The 21,407-nt window shown below is 33.8% G+C and overlaps 2 protein-coding genes across 2 annotated transcripts in view; both read right to left on the minus strand.

Moving 5' to 3' along the window:
• LOC115445985 (adenylate kinase isoenzyme 5) overlaps nucleotides 1-4,391 on the minus strand; it is a 30,407-nt gene extending 26,016 nt beyond the window's left edge. Inside the window, exons 1-3 of the mRNA XM_037441866.1 lie at nucleotides 3,618-4,391; nucleotides 2,033-2,191; nucleotides 1,157-1,267 (exon numbers count right to left, since the gene is read on the minus strand). Coding sequence (XP_037297763.1) covers nucleotides 1,157-1,267; nucleotides 2,033-2,191; nucleotides 3,618-3,639 — 292 coding nt within the window. The 5' untranslated portion in view covers nucleotides 3,640-4,391. The remainder of the gene's footprint in view (nucleotides 1-1,156; nucleotides 1,268-2,032; nucleotides 2,192-3,617) is intronic.
• A 2,313-nt stretch (nucleotides 4,392-6,704) lies between these two features.
• On the minus strand, nucleotides 6,705-19,408 carry LOC115445974 (heparin sulfate O-sulfotransferase). Its single transcript, XM_037441867.1, has 5 exons — nucleotides 19,155-19,408; nucleotides 18,777-19,080; nucleotides 17,650-17,788; nucleotides 13,198-13,295; nucleotides 6,705-12,072 (listed from the first exon to the last, which is right to left on the minus strand). The coding sequence occupies exons 1-5, from the start codon at nucleotides 19,264-19,266 to the stop codon at nucleotides 11,703-11,705; spliced, it is 1,023 nt and encodes a 340-aa protein (XP_037297764.1). The 5' UTR covers nucleotides 19,267-19,408; the 3' UTR covers nucleotides 6,705-11,702.
• Between the last annotated feature and the right edge of the window lie 1,999 nt (nucleotides 19,409-21,407).

Below are 21,407 nucleotides of genomic sequence, written 5' to 3' on the forward strand. Positions count from 1 at the left end.
TTACATTCACAAACAAACTGAAGGGGAAATTGCATGGGATGGTTTGCAGCTGCCCGCTTTGATTTATGTTTAGATTTTTCTTTGCCTATGGACTTATTGCAGACGTCATAATGCCGGGGCTGTTTGGTCAGTGTAGGAGTGAAAGCTATTCTTCACCTTAATCACATTTTTTTTTATACCGCCACGGATAAGTTTCCTAGAATGTCGACTGACGAGAGTTGATTGACCTTCGACAGTCGGCAAAATGATGCCGGTCCGTTCGAACCAAATATACACAAGCTGATCTCGGAACGCGAAACTTACGTGGGCCACTATGGTGGGTTTTAACACCTTGTGTACGGTGGTCGCTATCCGGGCGGATATAAAATATATCCTACCACCAGCAAGTAATGGGATGGGATTTGGTATGTGATTTCCATCACATATCCAATCTTTCCAGATTCGAAGGCGAGGCGGTTGATCGATAAACAACTCAAGTACCACATACTGATGAACTTACCCTGGTCTTCTACACTATTATACTCAAATCACAATGTTTTTATTGTTTACGCGAATGTCCGACACTGAAATAAAATTACTTAACGGATTTCATCGCGATAAATTTATTTTGCCAATCCGCCCCGCGACCAGGCTGCAGTCTTCGAAACGTCGGGAGTAAAAATAACATAAAATGTTTTATTCCGGCTTACTATCGGTAACTAATCAGAGGGTCTACTTTAAAAAATTAACGTCGAAACGTCGGTCCGAAACGAAGAAACGACGAACTTCGAATTTAACTCTACTACGAAATTATTTCGGATCCGTCACTCTTCTGTAGCTTAACTTAGTAGTAGAATCAATTCCCCGTATTTATTTTAGGAGAAAGGAGTAGAACTTTATCTTCGCAGATGGTTCTAAAAAATATAACTATAAGTGCTTACTAATTCCATGTCCGAAATATTGCGATGGAGCGATCGAATCTGTCGTCGAATCCGTCATTTCAATCAATTCAATCGTCGATCCGTAACACATCGCAGTAAGAAAACGTGCGATCCGTCATCCGAAACTACGGATTTAGTTTTTCGAAGTAGACCCTCAGTAATTACAAACGTAGATCATATAACCTTGCTAATTCGTAACCCGCAATAATCTTATATTAAGACCTTGATAAACTTACCATTCCCTATAGCGTACTGCTGCAAGAGGTCTGTCATGTTGATGTGGACGACCCCTCGCCTCTCCTGCATCAGATTGTCACAGTGGGTCACCTTGCCGCTGCCTGGACCTCCTGTCAAGAAGTTCCATCCATTATCACACATGCAATGAAATTAATATGAATAATAGGCCATATTTTGACAAAGCAAAATGACTACACTGGTGTTGCAATTAAATATAAAACCGACGAATGTGGAACATTCGTAGATGCTCATCATAGTTTTGCTGACGTATGTTATAGAGGTGTGGCTGATATCGGTTCGCGACTGATCTAGCCACTATTGCGGAAAAGATAGCGGGTTTGCACCAAGTGTACAGTGGTCGCTAATCCGTCGCATTTGAAATATGCCCGGTGCTATCCAATCAGCAGCGTTTCTTCCGATATACTTTTTCTCATGGCAGCATCTCTGACTTCATAATGATGTTACGTATCAGTGGCGAAGGGCCCATATAACTCGATTCCTGTCGGCTTCCCTTTATGTAGGATCTAAGTATCATTAGAACGATTTGAAGACAACATTTACGCATATTAGTACCTATAAGTTATGTCTGGTTCCCTTTCGAAAAATGTCAACTTTCGCCACTGTTACGTACACAATAATCTCATAAACAAATTAAAAGACTAGACATAAACTATTTTTCCAAACAAATTAAAAGACTAGAAACTATGTTTTCAACCAGCTACCATAATTGTCAACTAGCGAGTGATAATCATTTTTCCACACTGTATTCAGATAGATCCAGAGAGGCGTCTAGACATTCCACCAATCAGATGCGCTCGAATGACTGCCTCGCGTGTGTACAATAACAGGCTCTATTCCCCAGACATAACACTTACCCAGCACGAATATGACCGGCACGTTAGGCGGCTCGAACTTGACATGACTGGAGTTCTGCATGGGGAAGACGGCGCCGGGCGGCGTTGCGCGACCCTGCCATGCGCTCGCGCTACGGCTCTGCTCGTCACCGGTAGTCTCCAGCTCTTCATTGTTTTGTTCTAAATGCATAGCAGTTATATTAGTTTCTTCTTGATTAATTAGTTTGGTGTTGTTTTCATTTTAATCATTTTTTTAGATTAGCAAGGAAACTTGCAAAAGTTACATATCTGCAAATGATTGGAACGTGTCGTAGTCACTGCAAACTCGTATGTGTGTACAATATTTGAAATATTGCTAATTGTGTACACGTATCTGGATGTTTTTGCGCAATATACTGCTCAGAGAACTTGCTAGATATAATCTTATCTTAAAGTATTATTAGTCTTGCAAAGAACTATCCTAATTACTTTGATCGGAATTTTATAAAAACTACAGCTGTCTAAAACATATCTTCTTATTTTTTTAATAAAAACGGCAAAGTTGGCTGTATAATTAATGGCTTAGTTAAGATAAAGATGTGGACCTCAGATTTAGCGCAACTAGAATTATTTATATTTAGAACTTTTATTTTATCTCAAATTAGGATTGTTTTGTTTATTTGCCAATACGGAATACGTACAATAAATTTCATCATTCATCAGTAATTAAAGACCGGTCTGCTCTGTGCGGCTGTCCGACCAGAAAGCTTTGTACTTTTGAAAAGAATAAAATCAAAGTATATCAGTTATTTTCATGTTTCGATATTATATTTGTTTCAATAATTTTAGTTGAACTGTCACTAATATCATAGTAATAATATATTTTATTCTAACATTCACTTGAAAAACAATACCCATAGTGTCTACTTTTATAAATTACAGCCGTTTTTGGAAACTCGAGCAATAAAAAATAATTAGTTTTGGTCGCAATTTTCTCACCATATTTATTATTTAATCTTGGAGAAGATGGAGAAAATTACTAAACAAATATAAATGCCAATAATCGTTGATAATAATACTATACAGGAATCAAACCCTTATCTTCTCGTGTCTGCAATAGCTAGTTGTCGCCTACTCTATAGACTCTCATGTAAATTTACTTCTACTTAAACTGCACTGATATTAATAAGTTACTAAAACTGGACTTAAATACAGATTTAAGTCCGGTTTTAAAATAACAGTATTTTATTCATATTCTAAAGCATTCTAGCCGAGATTTCGGGTTTTCATTTGCTTATACGCGTATAGTTTACGCAAAAGCTGTTTTGTTTACCTCCGTCATTGGAAATCCGGCACGCAAACTTTAGCCGCGAAATATTCGCTAGATTTGTTTTTAGTATTTTAGTTCATATTGGCGCCCAACGTGGTAGGTCTTAATTGTATATTAAATACGAATTAGAAAGGCAGCTATAAAACTGGTTTTGTTTATGCAATATTCTTTTAGTATACTATTTGCTCCATAAAACAAACAGAACATTAATTTTAAAAGTATGTGTGAGTTTTCCAAATTATTATGAGTTACACGTCGGGCGCCATCATAACGTCATAGAAATAAACAAGCACTAACCAGTGTCTAAACAGATGCCCATATTCCATGAAGATGCGGATTAAATTAAAAGTTTCTTTTAAATCTTAAACACCAATGTCTTTTATAAAAAAATATTAAACTAAGTTATTAATTGGCACTTAAACACACATCCAAAACGGACTGTTCCGTTGTCTGCCTCCGCGGGCAATCACACGCGGCAATTAATAGTCTATCGATTGAAGGACGTGACCTTCGAAAACGAACATCGAAAACAAATCAAACATAAAAATCTTCTACGGCACAACATTAAGCTCATTTTCAAAATTTCGATGCAAAATTATATTTTCTATTTATTCGAAAGTTGTGACGTCGTGATAGCATTTCTGCTAGCGGTGTGAATCTAATTGGCATCGCGGGCCGACCGCTCGGTGTCACTGCTGGTTCGCGACTGGACACGGCGGCACTTTACACCTTACCAAAACATATCTTGTCTCACCTTTGCTGTTGATTTTTGACAAGTGGGAGCGAGAGGGACGATCGATTGAATAATTAAAGAGTAGCCCACTTCAATGAAACCGCGTTAGTAATTACGATACAAATGCAGAGCTCCCGAGACATCCGCGTGACCCCATGTTTGCACAAGGAACGAGTCATTAGGGTCACGGCAAAATTCACTTACACTTTATAGTTTATTGAAACGTTCTTAACAAATTAGTTTCAGTTCCGTCATAAACGGCGACACAATTGCAGGGTATTAGTGAATTTGTTATGTTACGATGCCGAACTGAAGGTCTACTCGTATATTATAGCGAACACATACTAAAATATTAATTTGTACTTGAAAAACACGTTTTTTTGTAATTATTGTATGTTTCTATATACAATTCAATAATACATTTAAATAAAACATAAGAATCACAGACATTGTAAAGAAAACAACTTTACAATATTTTATTCTAGTTTTGATGGATATTTTAATTTTAACATTTCATACAACAGGCTGGAAGGATAAAATATTTATGCGAATAAAATATTAGGTTGTAAATACATAACTTAAAAGGAATCCGGCTGGAAGGACCAAATAAAAATGTGGAGAAATATTAAACAATATTTATTGTTCCATTGATAAATTAATAAGTTGAGAGATTCCGAACAGTATTAAATTGAAAAATCATTAACACGCACCTATCTGATAATCACATGGTTCTACAAATTAAATTGTAGTAAATTGAGGTATAATATTAAATAATAAATTAAGTACTAAATTCATTACACATTACTGATTCATTAACATAAATAAATAACGTCAAATTTTAATGAATGTTTGAATTTTTAAACCATTTAAACGAAGTAGTATTTTCGGATATAAAAATCATAATAATATTTATAACTAAAAATATAGTTACGTAACTCCCTATGAGCTTTGTGTTAATTAATAAAAAGAACAAAATAGAATCGATTCCAGATTAGAACTTGAATTTTTTTTTATGCTTTCAATTGCACTCAAAATCTCGCGCAGTGCACAATCGAACTATACAACGTCACTCATCACTCGCAATCATTTTGCTGGATTTACAAAATTATTATTAATATTACTTATATCAGTCCTTACCAGAGGCTTCATCTAACTAATTGCTGTCTACGCTTATATCTAAAATTTTCTAAGTGTGATATAATTTAGAGTACACAAGGCATATTATTAATCTAAATTTCGACCAATATACATATAAAGTTATTATCTAAACGTCATCATAAAAATGACCAATAAATAAATGGGTTATAAAAAGATTTACAACCCAAAGGATTGCAATACTCATTACATACGTAAGTAAACTTTGTGGTGCGCGATCGCGATAAGCAACTTGCAACATGCGACTCTGATGAGCAACAAGTGTCCGCGAAGATCCACACAAAATGGCGGTCGTTTGTAAATTTCTCTCAGTCCAAAAAATTGCTTGATTAATATATCTATTGAAATTCGGAGCGATATCGTATGTTTCGTACTAAGATATATGTTTTTATATGTTTCTATTATATGTCTCAATCACGGACCACAAAGTTTACTTTTAAAATTAATTCTTTAAAAAAAATATATAAAAGAATATTTACATCGGCTCTAACATTAAACATAAATGGAAGAACATTTCCCTTAACAACTATTAAATGCTTTAAACTACTCTTACGTTAAGAATAAACGTTACAAATCAGTGTTTAAATAACTATTGTTTTATCACTCCCTTGTGTAAAATTTTGTTAGAATCCTTGTGTCAAATTTTGTTAGAATCAAATATTTGGGCCATGAATGAATTAAACTGAGTGTTTACTAAATCTCGGGTCGGGATCTAGTGACCCCTAAATTAAATTTCCATGTTTTCCAACAGTTTCTTTGTTACTTCAACCCTTAACAAGCATTTTGTCTAGGAGCGAGGATCCCACCTGCGGTCTATTGTCATATCTTGAAGCTGTCAAATCAATACCTATTAATTAATTATTCACTTATCAAAGTTTCAATTAACGACACCTATCACTTTCTGCAGACATGCGTCGCCCAATTAATATCAAGTTTAGTCCACTTCCTTTAATTAAAGTGGTCAATAATTAAAAAAAATCGTTTATGATTTCTGACATTGGTTTTTATATTCTCTATAATTTATTTGTCTCTGATTTGTACCGCATTTTTTATTTTATATTTGGACTTTTAATCATTTGAATATTTTTTTCACGATTTATTGTGGAATTTATTCATAGCGTATTTAGACAATTTTGTAATGCCGTTGCTATATTCACGGTCCAACAGTCACGGACTATATTAGACCTATCAAAATTTTACGCTCAATTTTCCTACTTTAACATTGGCAAAATCATCGCCTGTCAACAATGAAATCACAATATTGAATTGAATTGAAATTGACCCTCATCGCTTTTTTAATCCATCGCGAAAACGGGCCAATTAGAATATTTACGAATGACTTATTTTCATTCGATTATTTTAGGGATCGGATTAAAATTTAAGAATAAAGATTGAAGTTAAGAATGAAAGCCGTCGGAAACTAACGCTAAGCATTATAGATATTTTTATTTCTCTTAAATTAATATTAAAATCTGATATTAAAGTAGTATGTTGTCTCTGTATCTATTTCAATTAAGAAAGTGACAAAATCTTCATTTAAACACTGATTAACGTTTATTCAAGTATGTTATCGTATTATAGGTAGGTATCATAGTCAAGCTCTTGAAATTTACCATTTTACCCTTGATCAGCCAATACAAATGTCACACAGACAAATTATCATACAATGTCTAGTAAGTTTATCCTTTAATAAATAAACAGCTAAACACTGGCTTCATAAATTATAGCAAACAAAAAATAAGTGATTCGACGATTTGAAGCGATAAATAATACAACGGTGATTCACATGGAAACGGGACCTAGGTAATCAATAATTGGTAATAATGGTATCAATTGGATATGTTACGCATTATTTAAATAGTTTAGTTACCTAAATTAGAAATTGGGTAAAAATTCGTTCCAAATAGCATTTAAATTTTGAAAGGGAAATGATAGAATATGACGTCACCGACATTACAATCCAAATGTTGGAAAGAGATAGTGATATATTTTCGCTACCTAATATTGCTCAAACCAATATTTAAAGTGTTAAATGGTAGCTCATTATTAATCATTTAAAATTTACGCCTTACTTATTGCTATAACGAGCATCAAATCATCGATAATGTCGCCCTATTTACGGCACATACACAAAAAACCCAAATAAAAAATTATTACAAAACTCGTAAAATATGGCGCCATTTTTTTCAACGCTTGATGTAACGGGTCTTAGTCACAAGGGGCATTGGTTTTTTCAAGGGCTAAAGGGCGACAGAAAATATATCACCCCGTTGAAGTGACTAATTTCAGACTTAAATTACGTTTATAGTCAACAAAAAAAAATATTATGATAATATCGAGTGAAGAAAAAGTATTATTTGCAATTTTACATTATCATATCTATTACAAGGTATGATAGTTTTTACTTATATTGCAAAATTTTGTTTGATAATGGTTATATTGGTAAAAATTAAAAAATAATTCATGGTTCCCGTTTAATTAAATTTTCGGAATTATTGGAGATTAATATTTTTAAAGACATAGAATGATGACTCGCACCCTTAGAGATAAGGAAACCTAACTCAAAAAAAAAAATAGATTAGTGGGAAACAAGTAAAAAAGATCTGAAAACAATATAAAAGGCAGTACCTATACACTGAGCGGTATTCCAAAGTAAGAATCTCGGATTATATTCTATAATATTTTTGTCGTCATATGATTATGGTGTATCCTTTGGAAGGTCATTTTTAACAAAATCAGAAAATCAATAAACTTTGTGATAGGTCACTTTAATTCTAAGGGCGATGTGATTCATCGCTCTCTTAATAAAATAATGACCTATTCCAAAATTGTTAATTTGTGGGAATCGTCAAAGAAACGAATTGCTGTTTGCGACCTTTAAGTTGCTATAAAATTTAACTTATAAAGATAGGTCAAAAATGAAACCTATAGCATAAAAAAGAAAGAAAAAATAAAGGTCACCAGCAGAAATTAGTTTTTAGACATATATACATAACATCACGCATTTTATCCCCGAAGGGGTATGCAGAGGCGCAACTAGGGCACCCACTTTTCGCCAAGTATGTTCCGTCCCATGATGTGATAGGGGGCGAGCCTATCGCCATATCGGGCACAAATTCCAGACTCCGGGCTGATACTGAGCAGAAAAACCCAAATATCACTTTGCCCGACCCGGGATTCGAACCGAATTCGAATTTTGGAATAGGTCAATATTTTATTAAGAAAGCGGACATATTATTCATTTTGCACATCAAATATAACATAGAACCTTGTAATAGTAGTCCAGCTATATCGTAAAATACATGTTTGTTTAACATATCAGTTTAATTAACATTATATTTACAATTTTAAAAATATTGATCTCTTCTTCAAATCAACAAATTTAATAGGATTTGCCGTGTTTTAAACCAAACATTATTTATTATCGAGAAGAGAATTTAAATGGGTTAAGTATTATGATTTAGGCAGTAGTATATACATTTTTCTCAGTACTCTGCTAGATATAAGAGTATCAAAATTTTACCCATAGCCCAATTTTTCAATTATTTTGATGACTTCTTAAATGAAACATTTAATTAATTTACTAAAAATGAACCATACATGGCCGCTAACGAACTAATTAAACACATAAAAAAATATTACACAAATTAAACATAACGTAAACATATAAGTTATTGAGTCAACAAGTCGTTGGATGGACTTAAAAATATCACATTTTTATTAAGTTATTATAGGTTTGTTCACATCTCACGTACCACGAGATCGCCAATACACAAAAAATGACGATATTTACTCTTAAAATAAAAGATGCTAATCTCGACCGGAAAATTTCTTCAATCGGAAAACATCTTCTAAAGGGAACCCGACAGAACTTAAAGGTGCTAATAATTATATACATAAATGCGGTCTGCAAATCGTTCTAATGATAATTAGGTTTTAAATAATGTATGATATGCCGGCAAGAATCGGGTTATGATCATTCGCTACTAGTGGGTAACGCACTAAAAAAACATACACATTGTGTCCGTGAGATGTGAACAGCCAGAACAAGTAAATTAAGTAATAAATTGTGAGTTCCTTAAAATCACGCCAAAATTGAATAATATCAATTTTTAAATATTAGACCGTGTATTGTCGATATTTTATAAAACGGATATCTTCTAGATTTTATTTTGTACTGGTTTAGTTATAATGTAGAGTGACAAAATGACAGAAATTAGGCCCTATCGTCATACAGAAATATAGTTTACAGCACATGTTATGCACTTTCATTCTATATGATCTTCATGTTAATAAAAATTAAAATAAAAAATAAAATCATTTTAAATATGATATCGTGGAAAAAATCAAACATACGAAGACCATTGAAATAGAAATCTTTTACGGATTTTATTTTTAGTTCTATTTAAATGTGTAACATTCGCGTAAACATAAGAAATCATTAAACAAAGACCAGCTCCATTACAACGTGGCAAAAACAGCACGACACGACCTCTCGTTCGATTGTGATTGGTCGAGAGACTAACACGTGACTCACGCATTGTTATCTCGACCAATCACAAACGTCAAAATTAAACGACATCAACTATCGTGTCGTGTTTCTACTGGTTCAGGCACTTCGTCAATTTTGAAAAATATAACAATACACGGAATAAAATCTGAAAGTTATCTCGTAGAGTTCAACTAAAACTATAACAGTTTGTGGTTTCGTTTTAAGTAACAAACATGAGCATTAAAAGTTCGAAATTATTTTCAACGTTCGCTGAGACATAAAAAAATATCTGTACTTCTAGTACGAGTATTTTACTTTATCTGAAGTATATAACTGGTAATTTAAATAACAAGGTGATTTAAGTAGAAGTTCGAGATACTCATATGCCATTACAGTTTAGCCTGACCAGGAGAATAAAAAACCTCACCATGTGTTGATGTATGAAACTAATTTCTTGTACTGGCAATGTCAACTTTGAAATGAAAACGCGACAGTGGCGCCCTCAACCAAGTCTTTTAGTTTCCTGGTCAGGCTATAATTATTTTTTTGAGGCGCTGAAACCACTTATAAATAACATTTAACTATAGTCTATTCTCAAGCTACGAAAGTATAGAGTTAAAAAAAAGACCAAAACTGGCAACCTGGCCAAACAATACAAAATTAGTACCAAAAATAATGTCTTTTAAAGAACCATTCGTTACGTCTCAAATAAATTATTAGATGGTGAAAAAAAAAATACTACTTAAAAATCGCATAAGTAGTGAACAATTTTAATATTAATTACCTATCATTGTGATATAAAACATGATGTTAATTTATTTTCCTTAAAACAATTTTATTAATATATGAAAACGTTTCATTCATAATATTTTTATAGCGGGTTGATATTGACTTACTATCCGGAATTGCGACCAAATTTAACCCTAACGCCCACACAATAACATGAAACCCAACTTGAAATTCGCATACATAAAATGTACAATTGTCATAAAAAAACAAAAATAAAAAAAAAATACATGAATGATGGTATTACGCGATGCAATGTGCACCGGGCTTTAGAAAACAAAAGTACCGTCAATAAAAACAAGTGTTGCGTAATCAAAAATATTTGTTCATACGAATCATGTAACATGACGTCACTGTATACTATTACCTAATTCAAAAGGTTACGAATTAACAATTGATAAAAGCTATACAATTAAACTAGTACAGAATTTGTACAATTAACCATAAATGGCCTAAACGAATGTATGAACTAAAAACCAAACAGGAAACATTAAATTAAAATGTATATGTGTTTGTAAGATGTGAGGAAAACATAAGGAATATGATGTCATACATATTTATATCATTATTTGAATGCTTATATTTTAAGTACTCGCAAACTTTTGTTCGTTACAATAAGGTTGAAAGTCGCACATTAAAATTAATTTGAAGGTGGTCCCGATATCGCGCTTCGTAACAGTCCCTTGAAATACATTATGACGGAACTGAACGTAATTTACGTCGCACATATTCCGTTTTAAAACAGTAATAAAGAAATTATAGGCATTCCAATATAACGACTCCGATGTTTCCTAATGTTAATATTTCAAATAATGGAATTACTAAATTCTAATTTCAAATTTAAATTTCAACGTACACTTTTCGTATGAAATGATTTGTGACTGAATATCTGCAACGTAAATTACGTCGAAATATAGCATGGGCCTTATATATGTCATATATTTACTAATCTCGGTTCGTTGTGCTGATGGACATGTGATCAACATTCCGTATGTATCACGCGATGTGTGATGCTCGAACGATTCTACTAATTAACAACATAAGTTTCATTCTCCATTATCTTCGTCTAAATAAACTACCAGATCAACAAATATCTAGATATATAAATATCTAACTAATATCTACCGGTCAATTTCACTCACCGTATTCACCAATTATGGAATGTTTTGCCAAAACAAAAACAACCGTACCACTCACATAATAGAGTCACTCCACCTCATTTAGGCCGTATCTTCTCGTAGAAGTATATTTGCGCTACATTATTAGCTTCTTTCACTAGAAGTTTTCTTTTTACGAACTTGAATTGCTCGAGCGCGAACTCGTAAAGTTCATTCTCCATTTTCCAGACCACAGATTGTTGTATTTTGTCAACAGTTTTCTGTGTTGGGTCTATTTTTGAACTCGTCTGTCTGAGGTGGGATTTGTTACTGCTAAGGTAGTATTCAGTGGCGCCTCTGAAAAACCTCGGCAGCGTCGCTTCTAACACTGTTATGAAGTCTAGCATCTCCTCTGTCACCCCCACTACTAAATAGTGATTGACTAGATTATGTTTCGCTTGCTCTAATGCCCACTGGTTGCCTGGTTTCCTGCAAAAGAAAAAGGTGTAATTTGTTTATTGAAAACTACATCAATATTAAAAGAAATATCATTTTTTTTATGAGGACACCCTAAAACTTTCTAAAAGAAATCCAATGAAGTATTTTATGACCAATCGTGTTGTTGCTGATTGGAATCAAATCCCAGAAACTATTGTTATGACACATGCGCACCAACTGTATAGCTGCTATATACACATGCTTACCAAATAAATAAATAAATATTTTTTTAGACAGTGTTCAAAGGTAAACGCTGGAAAATATAAGCACGGAATAATCCTAAAATATATCGAACCGATTGAGCAATAATTGGATTAGAAATCTGAGATCTCACCATCTTCGAACCTAACCTAACCAACTGGCAAACCGTCGACCTGATCAGAACCGGCGTGAATCATCATGAGAAGTTGCCAGAACCGTTTTACCTTTGCCAGAAGTTTTCCGTTATTGTTATCACGTCAAATTTCTTGCTAATCTGAACTACTTTAGATTTATAGATTAGTAAAATGTTTGTTTTCTGCACGATGGACTGATGACTTGGATAAGGCGTCGAGTAGCTGATGGATGTGGGCTGATCAACATCGAGATGGTTGGAGCTCACTTGGGGAGTCCTGCGTTCAGCAGTGGATGGAGACAGGCTGATTGATTGAAAATGTTTGAGCCGATCTCTTAAAGGATTAGTGGCTGTCGTAAATCTGTAATTGTTCGCAACGGAACGCTTGCATACTGGGCGTTCAGCCAACTACGATTCAATGTACTCTTCGATAATCAAATCGACGTAGCAAAGTAAGGAAATATTTTGTGATAAGGACAACGAAATTTATTATATTTTTTTATGTTTACGCGAATGTTAGACTTTTAAATAAAACTTTTTTCGGATATTATTGCAGTTTTAATATTATATTATAATTGTAAAATGTAGGTTCATGTAATTTTGACTTTTCATACCAACACCTTACTCCACCCCGTGACCACGGAGGCTGCAGTCTTCGAAACGCCGGGAGAAAATTAAAATATAAAAACCCCGATAAAATCGAAAAAAATAGTAAAATTTTAATGTCTAACATTCGCGTAAACATAAGGTATCATTATAAATTAAACCTTGTTCTAACTCACCAGCAGTCAGCAGCGTGTCCGCAGAAGAAAGGCACCTGCAGCCACATGTTGCTCGGGTCGCAGTCCGGCTGGCCCTTCTCCACACACTCGTCGAACGTCTGATCAAAACACGAGCAATTTTACAAAGAATCCTTAACAATTGTTTATTTGTCTAAGATCCACACTCTACGCACCAGTCGAAAGGTACTACAGGAGGTAATTCGTAAGGAAGAGATGCATGTAATCAAGGCCCTATGTTAAATTTACTTGTGTAGCAAAAATGACATAAAAACCTTGTTAGTGAACGTTTTAAAAACAATACATGGTTCCCTCTTTATTTATCTTTCGCGATTTTTGTAAATTTTCTCTGTAAAAGACTTACAATCATGTGATATATAAATTAAATTTACACATCAAAATATATAATAGAACGCTATAATAATGAGCCAAAGATATCTTTGTAATATGGTTTGGTACTTATTTCAGAAATTAATAGGTATTTTTTCCTTTTCTTATACCTAATTAAGACATGAATGTTGCGTGCGAATGACCACGTATTGGATATAGTACTGGCAACAGGAAAAGATCTACGACATCCTGGTTGTTGTGATTATACTTTTTAAACTACGCCCGCAATTTAATTACATTATTCGATAACCTTAACTTCGTTAGAATTGACCTGGGGTCTCATTAATACTTCGCATTGGCCGAAACGTGTACATTAGTGACCTACTTTAATGTTCTGATCAAACACGTTAATAATTCTCAGTAACCCAGCGATAATGTGCAGATGTTTACAATAATTACTTTAATATGTAACGCACTAGCAACTGTTTGAATCGAGGATTTGCCAACTCGATTGGACATCCGTAAATAAAATTAACATTTATTTGACTAGCTGTTGCTCGCTTGGTCTATGTGAAAAGGTTTTCAAGCTATTAAATACCCTAAAGCACATTCATAACGTCATCTATTTAATAATCAGACTTTAAAAAATCCCATGGAAGGTTTTTTAATACGAGTATAGCAATGTACGCCACTGCACCTGATGGTCAGATATCGTATGAACATTTATTACATTAGGCGTTACTCGCGGCTTGGTCTGTGTGAAAAGGTTTTCAAGCTTGAAAGGTCCCTAAAGTACGTTCATAACGTAATCTGTTTAAGGCGATACCTCAAGGTCCATTTTCATACATTTTGTTTCGGCTTTAATCTGGGTAACTAAACAAGTATTGGCAAGTAAAGAATTTAAATTCACGTCTAGTTAGTGATTAGTTCTCGCAGTTGAAGAAAAACGTAAAAATAATTAATAATCATGGATATTTCTGCCTTTAAAATTTCGTCATATTAAATTTGTTTATTTACCCAATACTTGTTTAGTTACCCAGATTAAAGCCGAAACAAAATGTATGAAAATGGACCTTGAGGTATCGCCTTAATTATAATCAGACTATAAAATATCCTTTGGAAGGTGTGTTTTTTACTTTTTATACAAGCATGACAACATGACCCACTGCACCTAATGGTAAGTGTAGTGGGTTCAATCGAATGTCGACTGACAAGAGATGATTACCCCTCGACAGTCGACACAATTATGCCGGCCTGTTGGAACCGAATATACACAGGCTGATCACAGAACGCGACACACATGGGCCACTATGGCGTGTTTTAACACCTTGTGTACAGTGGTCGCTATCTAGGTGGATACAAATAAGCTACCCACAGCCTCATGCGCCGACCCAAACAAATACAAGAAGAACTACTTTGGAGTTTATTATTTCGATGTATATTATTTTTACACAAGTCATCAGATTAAATAAATTCACATATTTCACAAGATCAATAAACTGAGACGGATCTTGTTATCATGTCTCGTGGTTGTGATTAGTGATATCTCGTATCGCCTGGCAATTTGTATGTTTAAGTTTTAATTATGTTATCATACATTATTTAATTACATAAAACTTTAGTCACGTTTGTCACGAGTTAATAAAGTTTTTTTACTAGATTTTGCTAGAATCACCACCCGCACGAAAAATAATTTCAAGATAAATATATTTTCCCGGGATATATAAAATAGCCTGTGTCCTTCCCAGGATCTGAAACTATCACTATACGAAATTTTATCGAAATCGGTTCAGTAGAGAGATTAGCCCCTACAAAGTTACAAATACGCAAACTTTGCCTCTTTATATTAGTATAGATTTAATATTATAGACTATAGACAGGCTTTCATTTTATAAGAATACTCCAGCCTCATTTTATCCTAAAAATTAGTGGTGCAACGTGGATTTTTGTCCATCCATAGCGATTGCCTCCCAGGGCCCGGGCAAGAAAAAAAAAGTAATTAAAAAAATAATAGTCACGCCCCTCCCCGCTCCCCCCTAGGCACTGATACATGCAACAAAAATAAAAAACTATTAAAGGTTCTATTTTAAGCATTTCTTTTTAATGATTTTTCTGATATTATATCAAGTTCCATCGAATTTATCTCTGAGCCAGTTCAAAAACGTATCTAAAAAAAGATATGCGCAGCGCCCTAACCCTTATGAGTCACTAATCTTGATAAACGGTAGACAATGTGTCTGTATTTTGCATATCTGTACCAGTTCACGGAATATAGTATATATCATATTCTCTGATATTGGATAAATTCCATTTTTTTTTGTCTTTATTTAAGGACCTTGGTCGTTATTCCACTTATCGTTCATAAGAAAAAAATATAAAGTCGGTAATGTGCGATCAGCCTTACAGGTGTCATCGGAATATGGGCCCTAAACCGCTACATAATGGATTAACTTTTGAAAAAACGGTGTGACATGTAGAAAGATAAACATTATTCAATTTTGATTTGAATTTGGAATACAAAATTCATATCCAATTTTCCACGAAAAATGCACTGTATGCCACGTTACTTAGATAACTTTTTTCAGTGATAAGTTACAGAATGGAATAACCATTGAAAAAACGGTGTGACATGGAGAAAAATAAACATTATTCAATCTTGATTTGAATTTCGAATGCAAAATTTATACCGAATGTTCCACGAAAATGCACTGTATGGCACGTAACTTAGAACACTTTTTTCAATATTATAAGTGATCAGTGTGCGTCAACGGCTTATCGCAATTCATTGAGCATGCGGTTACCCAAGGGCCCGGGCGGCCGGCCGCACTGTGACATCATATGTGCAAATAACATGCAAGGCCGGCATGCGGTCTCATGCCGTTATGTACGAGACGTGACTACATTATTAGATGCAATTTGGCGCTCGATAATTCCCGGAATACTGTTTAATGTATACACTAACTGTCAATAAATATTGTGTGTAACTTCCCGCCTTTTTACCGTTTAAAAGTTGTAAGACATGTATTTTGCCATGTTTGTTGGATATGTAGGAAGGGACTAGCTTATTCCAATTTACCGGGCCATTTGCGGTCAATATTAGTTTAAAATAATAGCCAATGTATGATACGTATTTCATAGGTCGTTTAGGGCCGATATGAAAGGCCAGACTTAAATATATTGAATAATTTTATTGTAATGTCTATAGCTATAAAGTTGATAACAGTGTAAACAAATTAAGATTCGTTGCTGGAAATGTTATTGAAAAATGTACCTAAACTACTAAGAAATGAGACAAGCATGTCACTCTTTCAATGGTAAGCACAACACTTGCCTATAAATATAAAAATAAATTTAAATTCATTATTTATTTACTACAGTTATACACACTATGACTAAATTTTCAATAAACACACACACACACACACATTCTCTAAAAATACTATGTCATTTTTTACCGCTTGTTATTTAACTGTGTAAATATATAAATCCCTTATTGGCTTTAAGATATGTGTATCAGTTTGTATCACTCTAGTATTTAGCAGATTTTAATAAATAAATATCCAAAAATCTCAAGTGGTGTGTGCGCAATGTCATTTACATTTAAGTACAATTGCAATGTTAAATTTCTAACTGAACATAAGAAACCACATTCACATTAATACAAACTTGTTTTTTACAAAAAAACAATTACATTAATTCTTGTCATGTTTCTTAACCAAATCATTTTATAACTCATGTCAATATTAGCTCTTGCTTGCAGTTTTACTGGCGTGATAGAAATATCCTAGGATAAAAGTCATACTATATATAGTCCCGAGATAAATAGTGGCTTGTGTCCTGCTCAGGGTGTAAAAATATTTCCATATCAAATTTTAATAAAATCCCCTTGGTAGTTTTTGTGTTTATCATGGTCAAATGGATAGATGTAGTGGCGGACTTTGTTTTATATTTAAGGATGATTCTGAGTCTACAATTTGAGCCCCGTACAGCGATAGAATCATCCCTACAAGGTCATGGGATGGAACACACTTAATGATAATTGGTTACCCTGGTTATACCGCTACCTACCCCCTAAGACATAAATATGTGATTTTTTTTTTATATCGGTAATATGTAATGTCTTACCATTTTGTCCCCATGTTTCTTCCGTACCAAATGTGGCCTGTAATTATCTCCATATCGTAAGAAATAATAATATGACACAAGTCTGTCTAGAGGTTTCCTTATGAGGTTTATGAATATAGGTTTTGAAGTTGTGCCCAATCTGTAACAATATATCAATAAATAGCATATCAGATGTGTTAGATCTATTTGGTGATAAACAATCATGGGATAAATTTATTTTTCACCTCTGAAGTTTGACAAGTCATTGACCCACCTGATGATTGGTGGTCAGTCACCCAACCTCTAGAGACAGACAAGCTTACAACCCAGCTGATGATCAGAGGTCATCTTCACCCATGAACATCAGCATATGCTAGGAGCACAGTTGATATGATGTAGGAAGAGAAATATGTGATACAGTGGCAAAGGGTCCATATAACCCAATTCCTACTGGCTTTCATTAATGTAGAATCTAATTATCATTAGAAAAATATGTAGACAGCTTTCATGCATATTAGTACCTATATGTTGTGCTGGGTCCCCTTTAGAAAAATTGCACCTTGTATCACTGATATGATATAATGTGCTCTTAGCAACATTAAAATGTACTATGATCATTCTATCAGTTTAATTTGTATATTACTTTTTAGAAAGTTTTTTAATTACTTTCCTAACCACTTAGTCATAAATATCGTTGTCAACTTTGAACAAAATTATTTTAAATGAAAAAGTTGTGTAAAACATATAATTATTTTACAATTAAGTAAGTACTTACAACAGGTTTAACAGATAATTGGCAAATAAAGTTATGTAAAATAAAATTTATTAATATTTTCAGTTGAAATGGTATTAACATCAACAATCTAATAACACTAACTGCTTATGCTAATCACAAATTCCATATATACCACACCTATACAAAAAAAAATATGTTATTTGTCATTAAGATGCCATGTTGGGCAAATTATGTGAGTTTCTCCTCATTACCTAAAGTAATAACTTAAGTTCAAGTTTGGTTCTAGGTCAAACTTAGGTTCACCATTCCTTCATTAAATTACTTAACATGTTTGTATCTATGTATGAATATATAAAAGAATATTTTGTTTAGCAAGCATACATTACAAGTTAATGATTCATCATTCACTCACCTCTCGAAGTTAAGAAAGGCCATATGACCATGGTAAAGAGCCGGCTTGACCTCATGCCATTTTGTAACATTCTGCGCGAACTTATACTGGTTGTTCAACGACATAATGTGTCTATTAGCTGTGATGTTGATGTGGAGCACTTTGAAGTTGTTTCTCTTGCACAGGTCGTATGCTACACCCACAAAACTCGTCGAGCCCGTCTTGGGCACTCTATTGTATATCACGACAGTGTCATCGTCACTCTTTTCCACCACCCTGGGCGGAAATTGACGAGATTCTGTATGTGACTGGACTAATCTAAACTCTGTAATTAAAATCATTTCACATATAATTTACGGAAATTACTACTTGAACAGCATAAAAGGTTTGATTTAATACCTAGTTTATGATAGTTTTCCTCTAACCGAGCGATTTGCGATTGAAAATATAAAACAATAATAACAATCACGCATAAACACGAAAACAGACATATTTTATTTGCGTTGAACATATCGGTACGCGGACCGTTCGCGCCACTTCACGCGGTATTGAGCACTGACATATTTAACGAGAGTTTATTATAAATAAACATTATTTGGGACACATAGAAAAGAACAATAATTTGACGCTCGATTGCAACCATGATATGCTCCAGAGTCCTAACAGATTGCAATTTCAAACTGTCAAATATCTTCTTATTCAAAGTTGCTTCGTTTGATTCTCCAAGTATAAGCAAGATAGAATGCACATTGAAGTTAAAATTACCAACATTCCACTTGATACTGGAATACAATTAAATGTCATACAGTATCATAGTTTGACATTGACAACCAAATATTGCGTTTTGTTTTCTCAGATCTTTTATATTTTAGGTGTTTTATGTATTGCTAATCTAATATTATAAATCTATGATATTGGGATATTATAATGATATCGTAATCCTATTTTAAGCCTCATTCATCTAGCTTAGGAGTGCTTGGCAGATAAGCCAAGAATTTAAAATTTATTCAGAGTATCTATAAAATTAGACTGTACTAAAAATACTATTGCAATTTAGTGCTTGATTATAAATGAATATCTGGTGATCTAATGTTGAACTAATTTGAAATATTTGATAATAATTACTTTTTAATTCATATATAAGCTGCATCTTACGATATTATGTTTTTTGTGACCATCTAACTTTGAATTTTTGTCGGAGGACTAAACAAGTGTCGGGTATCTATTTATATAGTATTAGATAAACCCACACAATTGTCCAACATGGATATCAAACGTGACACTTCCCGTGCACAGCCTGCTGCTTTCAGATCAATCGAGAAAGGAGGTTACTTGAAGGTTGCTAGAATTGTACCGTCTTGATTTAATGAAGGCACACTTTTAATCGGACTCGCGGAGAAAATGTCTTATTACTATCTACTGCCCAACTTATTATGTTGGGTTCACCGTGCCTAACGACCCTGCATTGAGCCGCCTAGAGCGATGGTAAAATAGCAAAAAACCGCCAAGCCGAGTCCTTAACGCTCCTCCTAAAATGTATACATAATTTTAATTTGCAACCAACCCTATTAAATAGGTATTTTAATAAATTTAATACATACTTTATTTGTAGTTTAAAATTTTGAAAGAGACCTCAATTTGTTTTTTTAAAGGAATTACTTATTCGGAAATCTTTTCATATTTTCGCTTGTAACTTGCGCGCTGCTAAGTATGGAACGCATTGCTCAGTGCCGTTTGTTTAGGGAGGAGTCTTAAATCACCACCTCGGGTAAAGTGTAATTGGGTCTTGCTGCTGACTATTAGCCCGGAATCTGGAATTTATGCCCGATATGGTAAAAAGCTGGCTACCTATCACATCATATAACGGAGTGCACTTCTCTTCAGTCTAAAGCCATTTTTTTTAAATGCATAATAAGTTTTGGGATAGATTTGTTGATGCAACGGCCCTAATTTGGATCAAATAACAAAAAAATTTCTCAGGTTTTACACCACAAAAGCAGTGGATAGAGCAAGTAAAAAAATGGGTAGATAGATAGGCAGAACCAGGATATTTTTACCGTGTATAAACAATTCGTTTCGGACGTGGATAAAATCATTGTGTAACGCGTCAGTACAAATAAATAGATTGAAAATACACGGCGACCGAACAGAATAATCAATACGCCACGGTGGGTGGCACTAATTAAATTTATATACCTGTGAACCGTTACGGAGTTTTTCAACACAACTTCTAGACTGAATAAACAAACATGACTAAATGTTATAACATGATTCATGGAGTTATACTCACCTTCTTACCAGATGGTTAATCTCTTATATTCGAGAGTCCATCTGGGTATTTATGTATGTCTATTTTTGCCGTCATGCAGCTTTTTGCAAGCAGTTGGTTTGATGGACATAGTAGTTAGAGAGAACATTGTGGGACTTAATATATTATAGTGTCTCGCATATCTATAAACATTTGTTAACATATGGCATAATATAGAAGAAATGCAGTAAGAGATCAGAGCCGGCTCTCAGCTGCTACGTCATGCTTTTTAACTAAACCCGAGGAATAGTTGAGACTAGAATACTAGATCATAATCGAAACTCATACCATCTACACAAGTTATCCGTTTAGTCATAATATACCACACAACTCGTATACAATAA

Source organism: Manduca sexta, chromosome 23, assembly GCF_014839805.1.
Source record: "Manduca sexta isolate Smith_Timp_Sample1 chromosome 23, JHU_Msex_v1.0, whole genome shotgun sequence".
NCBI classification, from domain to species: Eukaryota; Metazoa; Arthropoda; class Insecta; order Lepidoptera; family Sphingidae; genus Manduca; species Manduca sexta.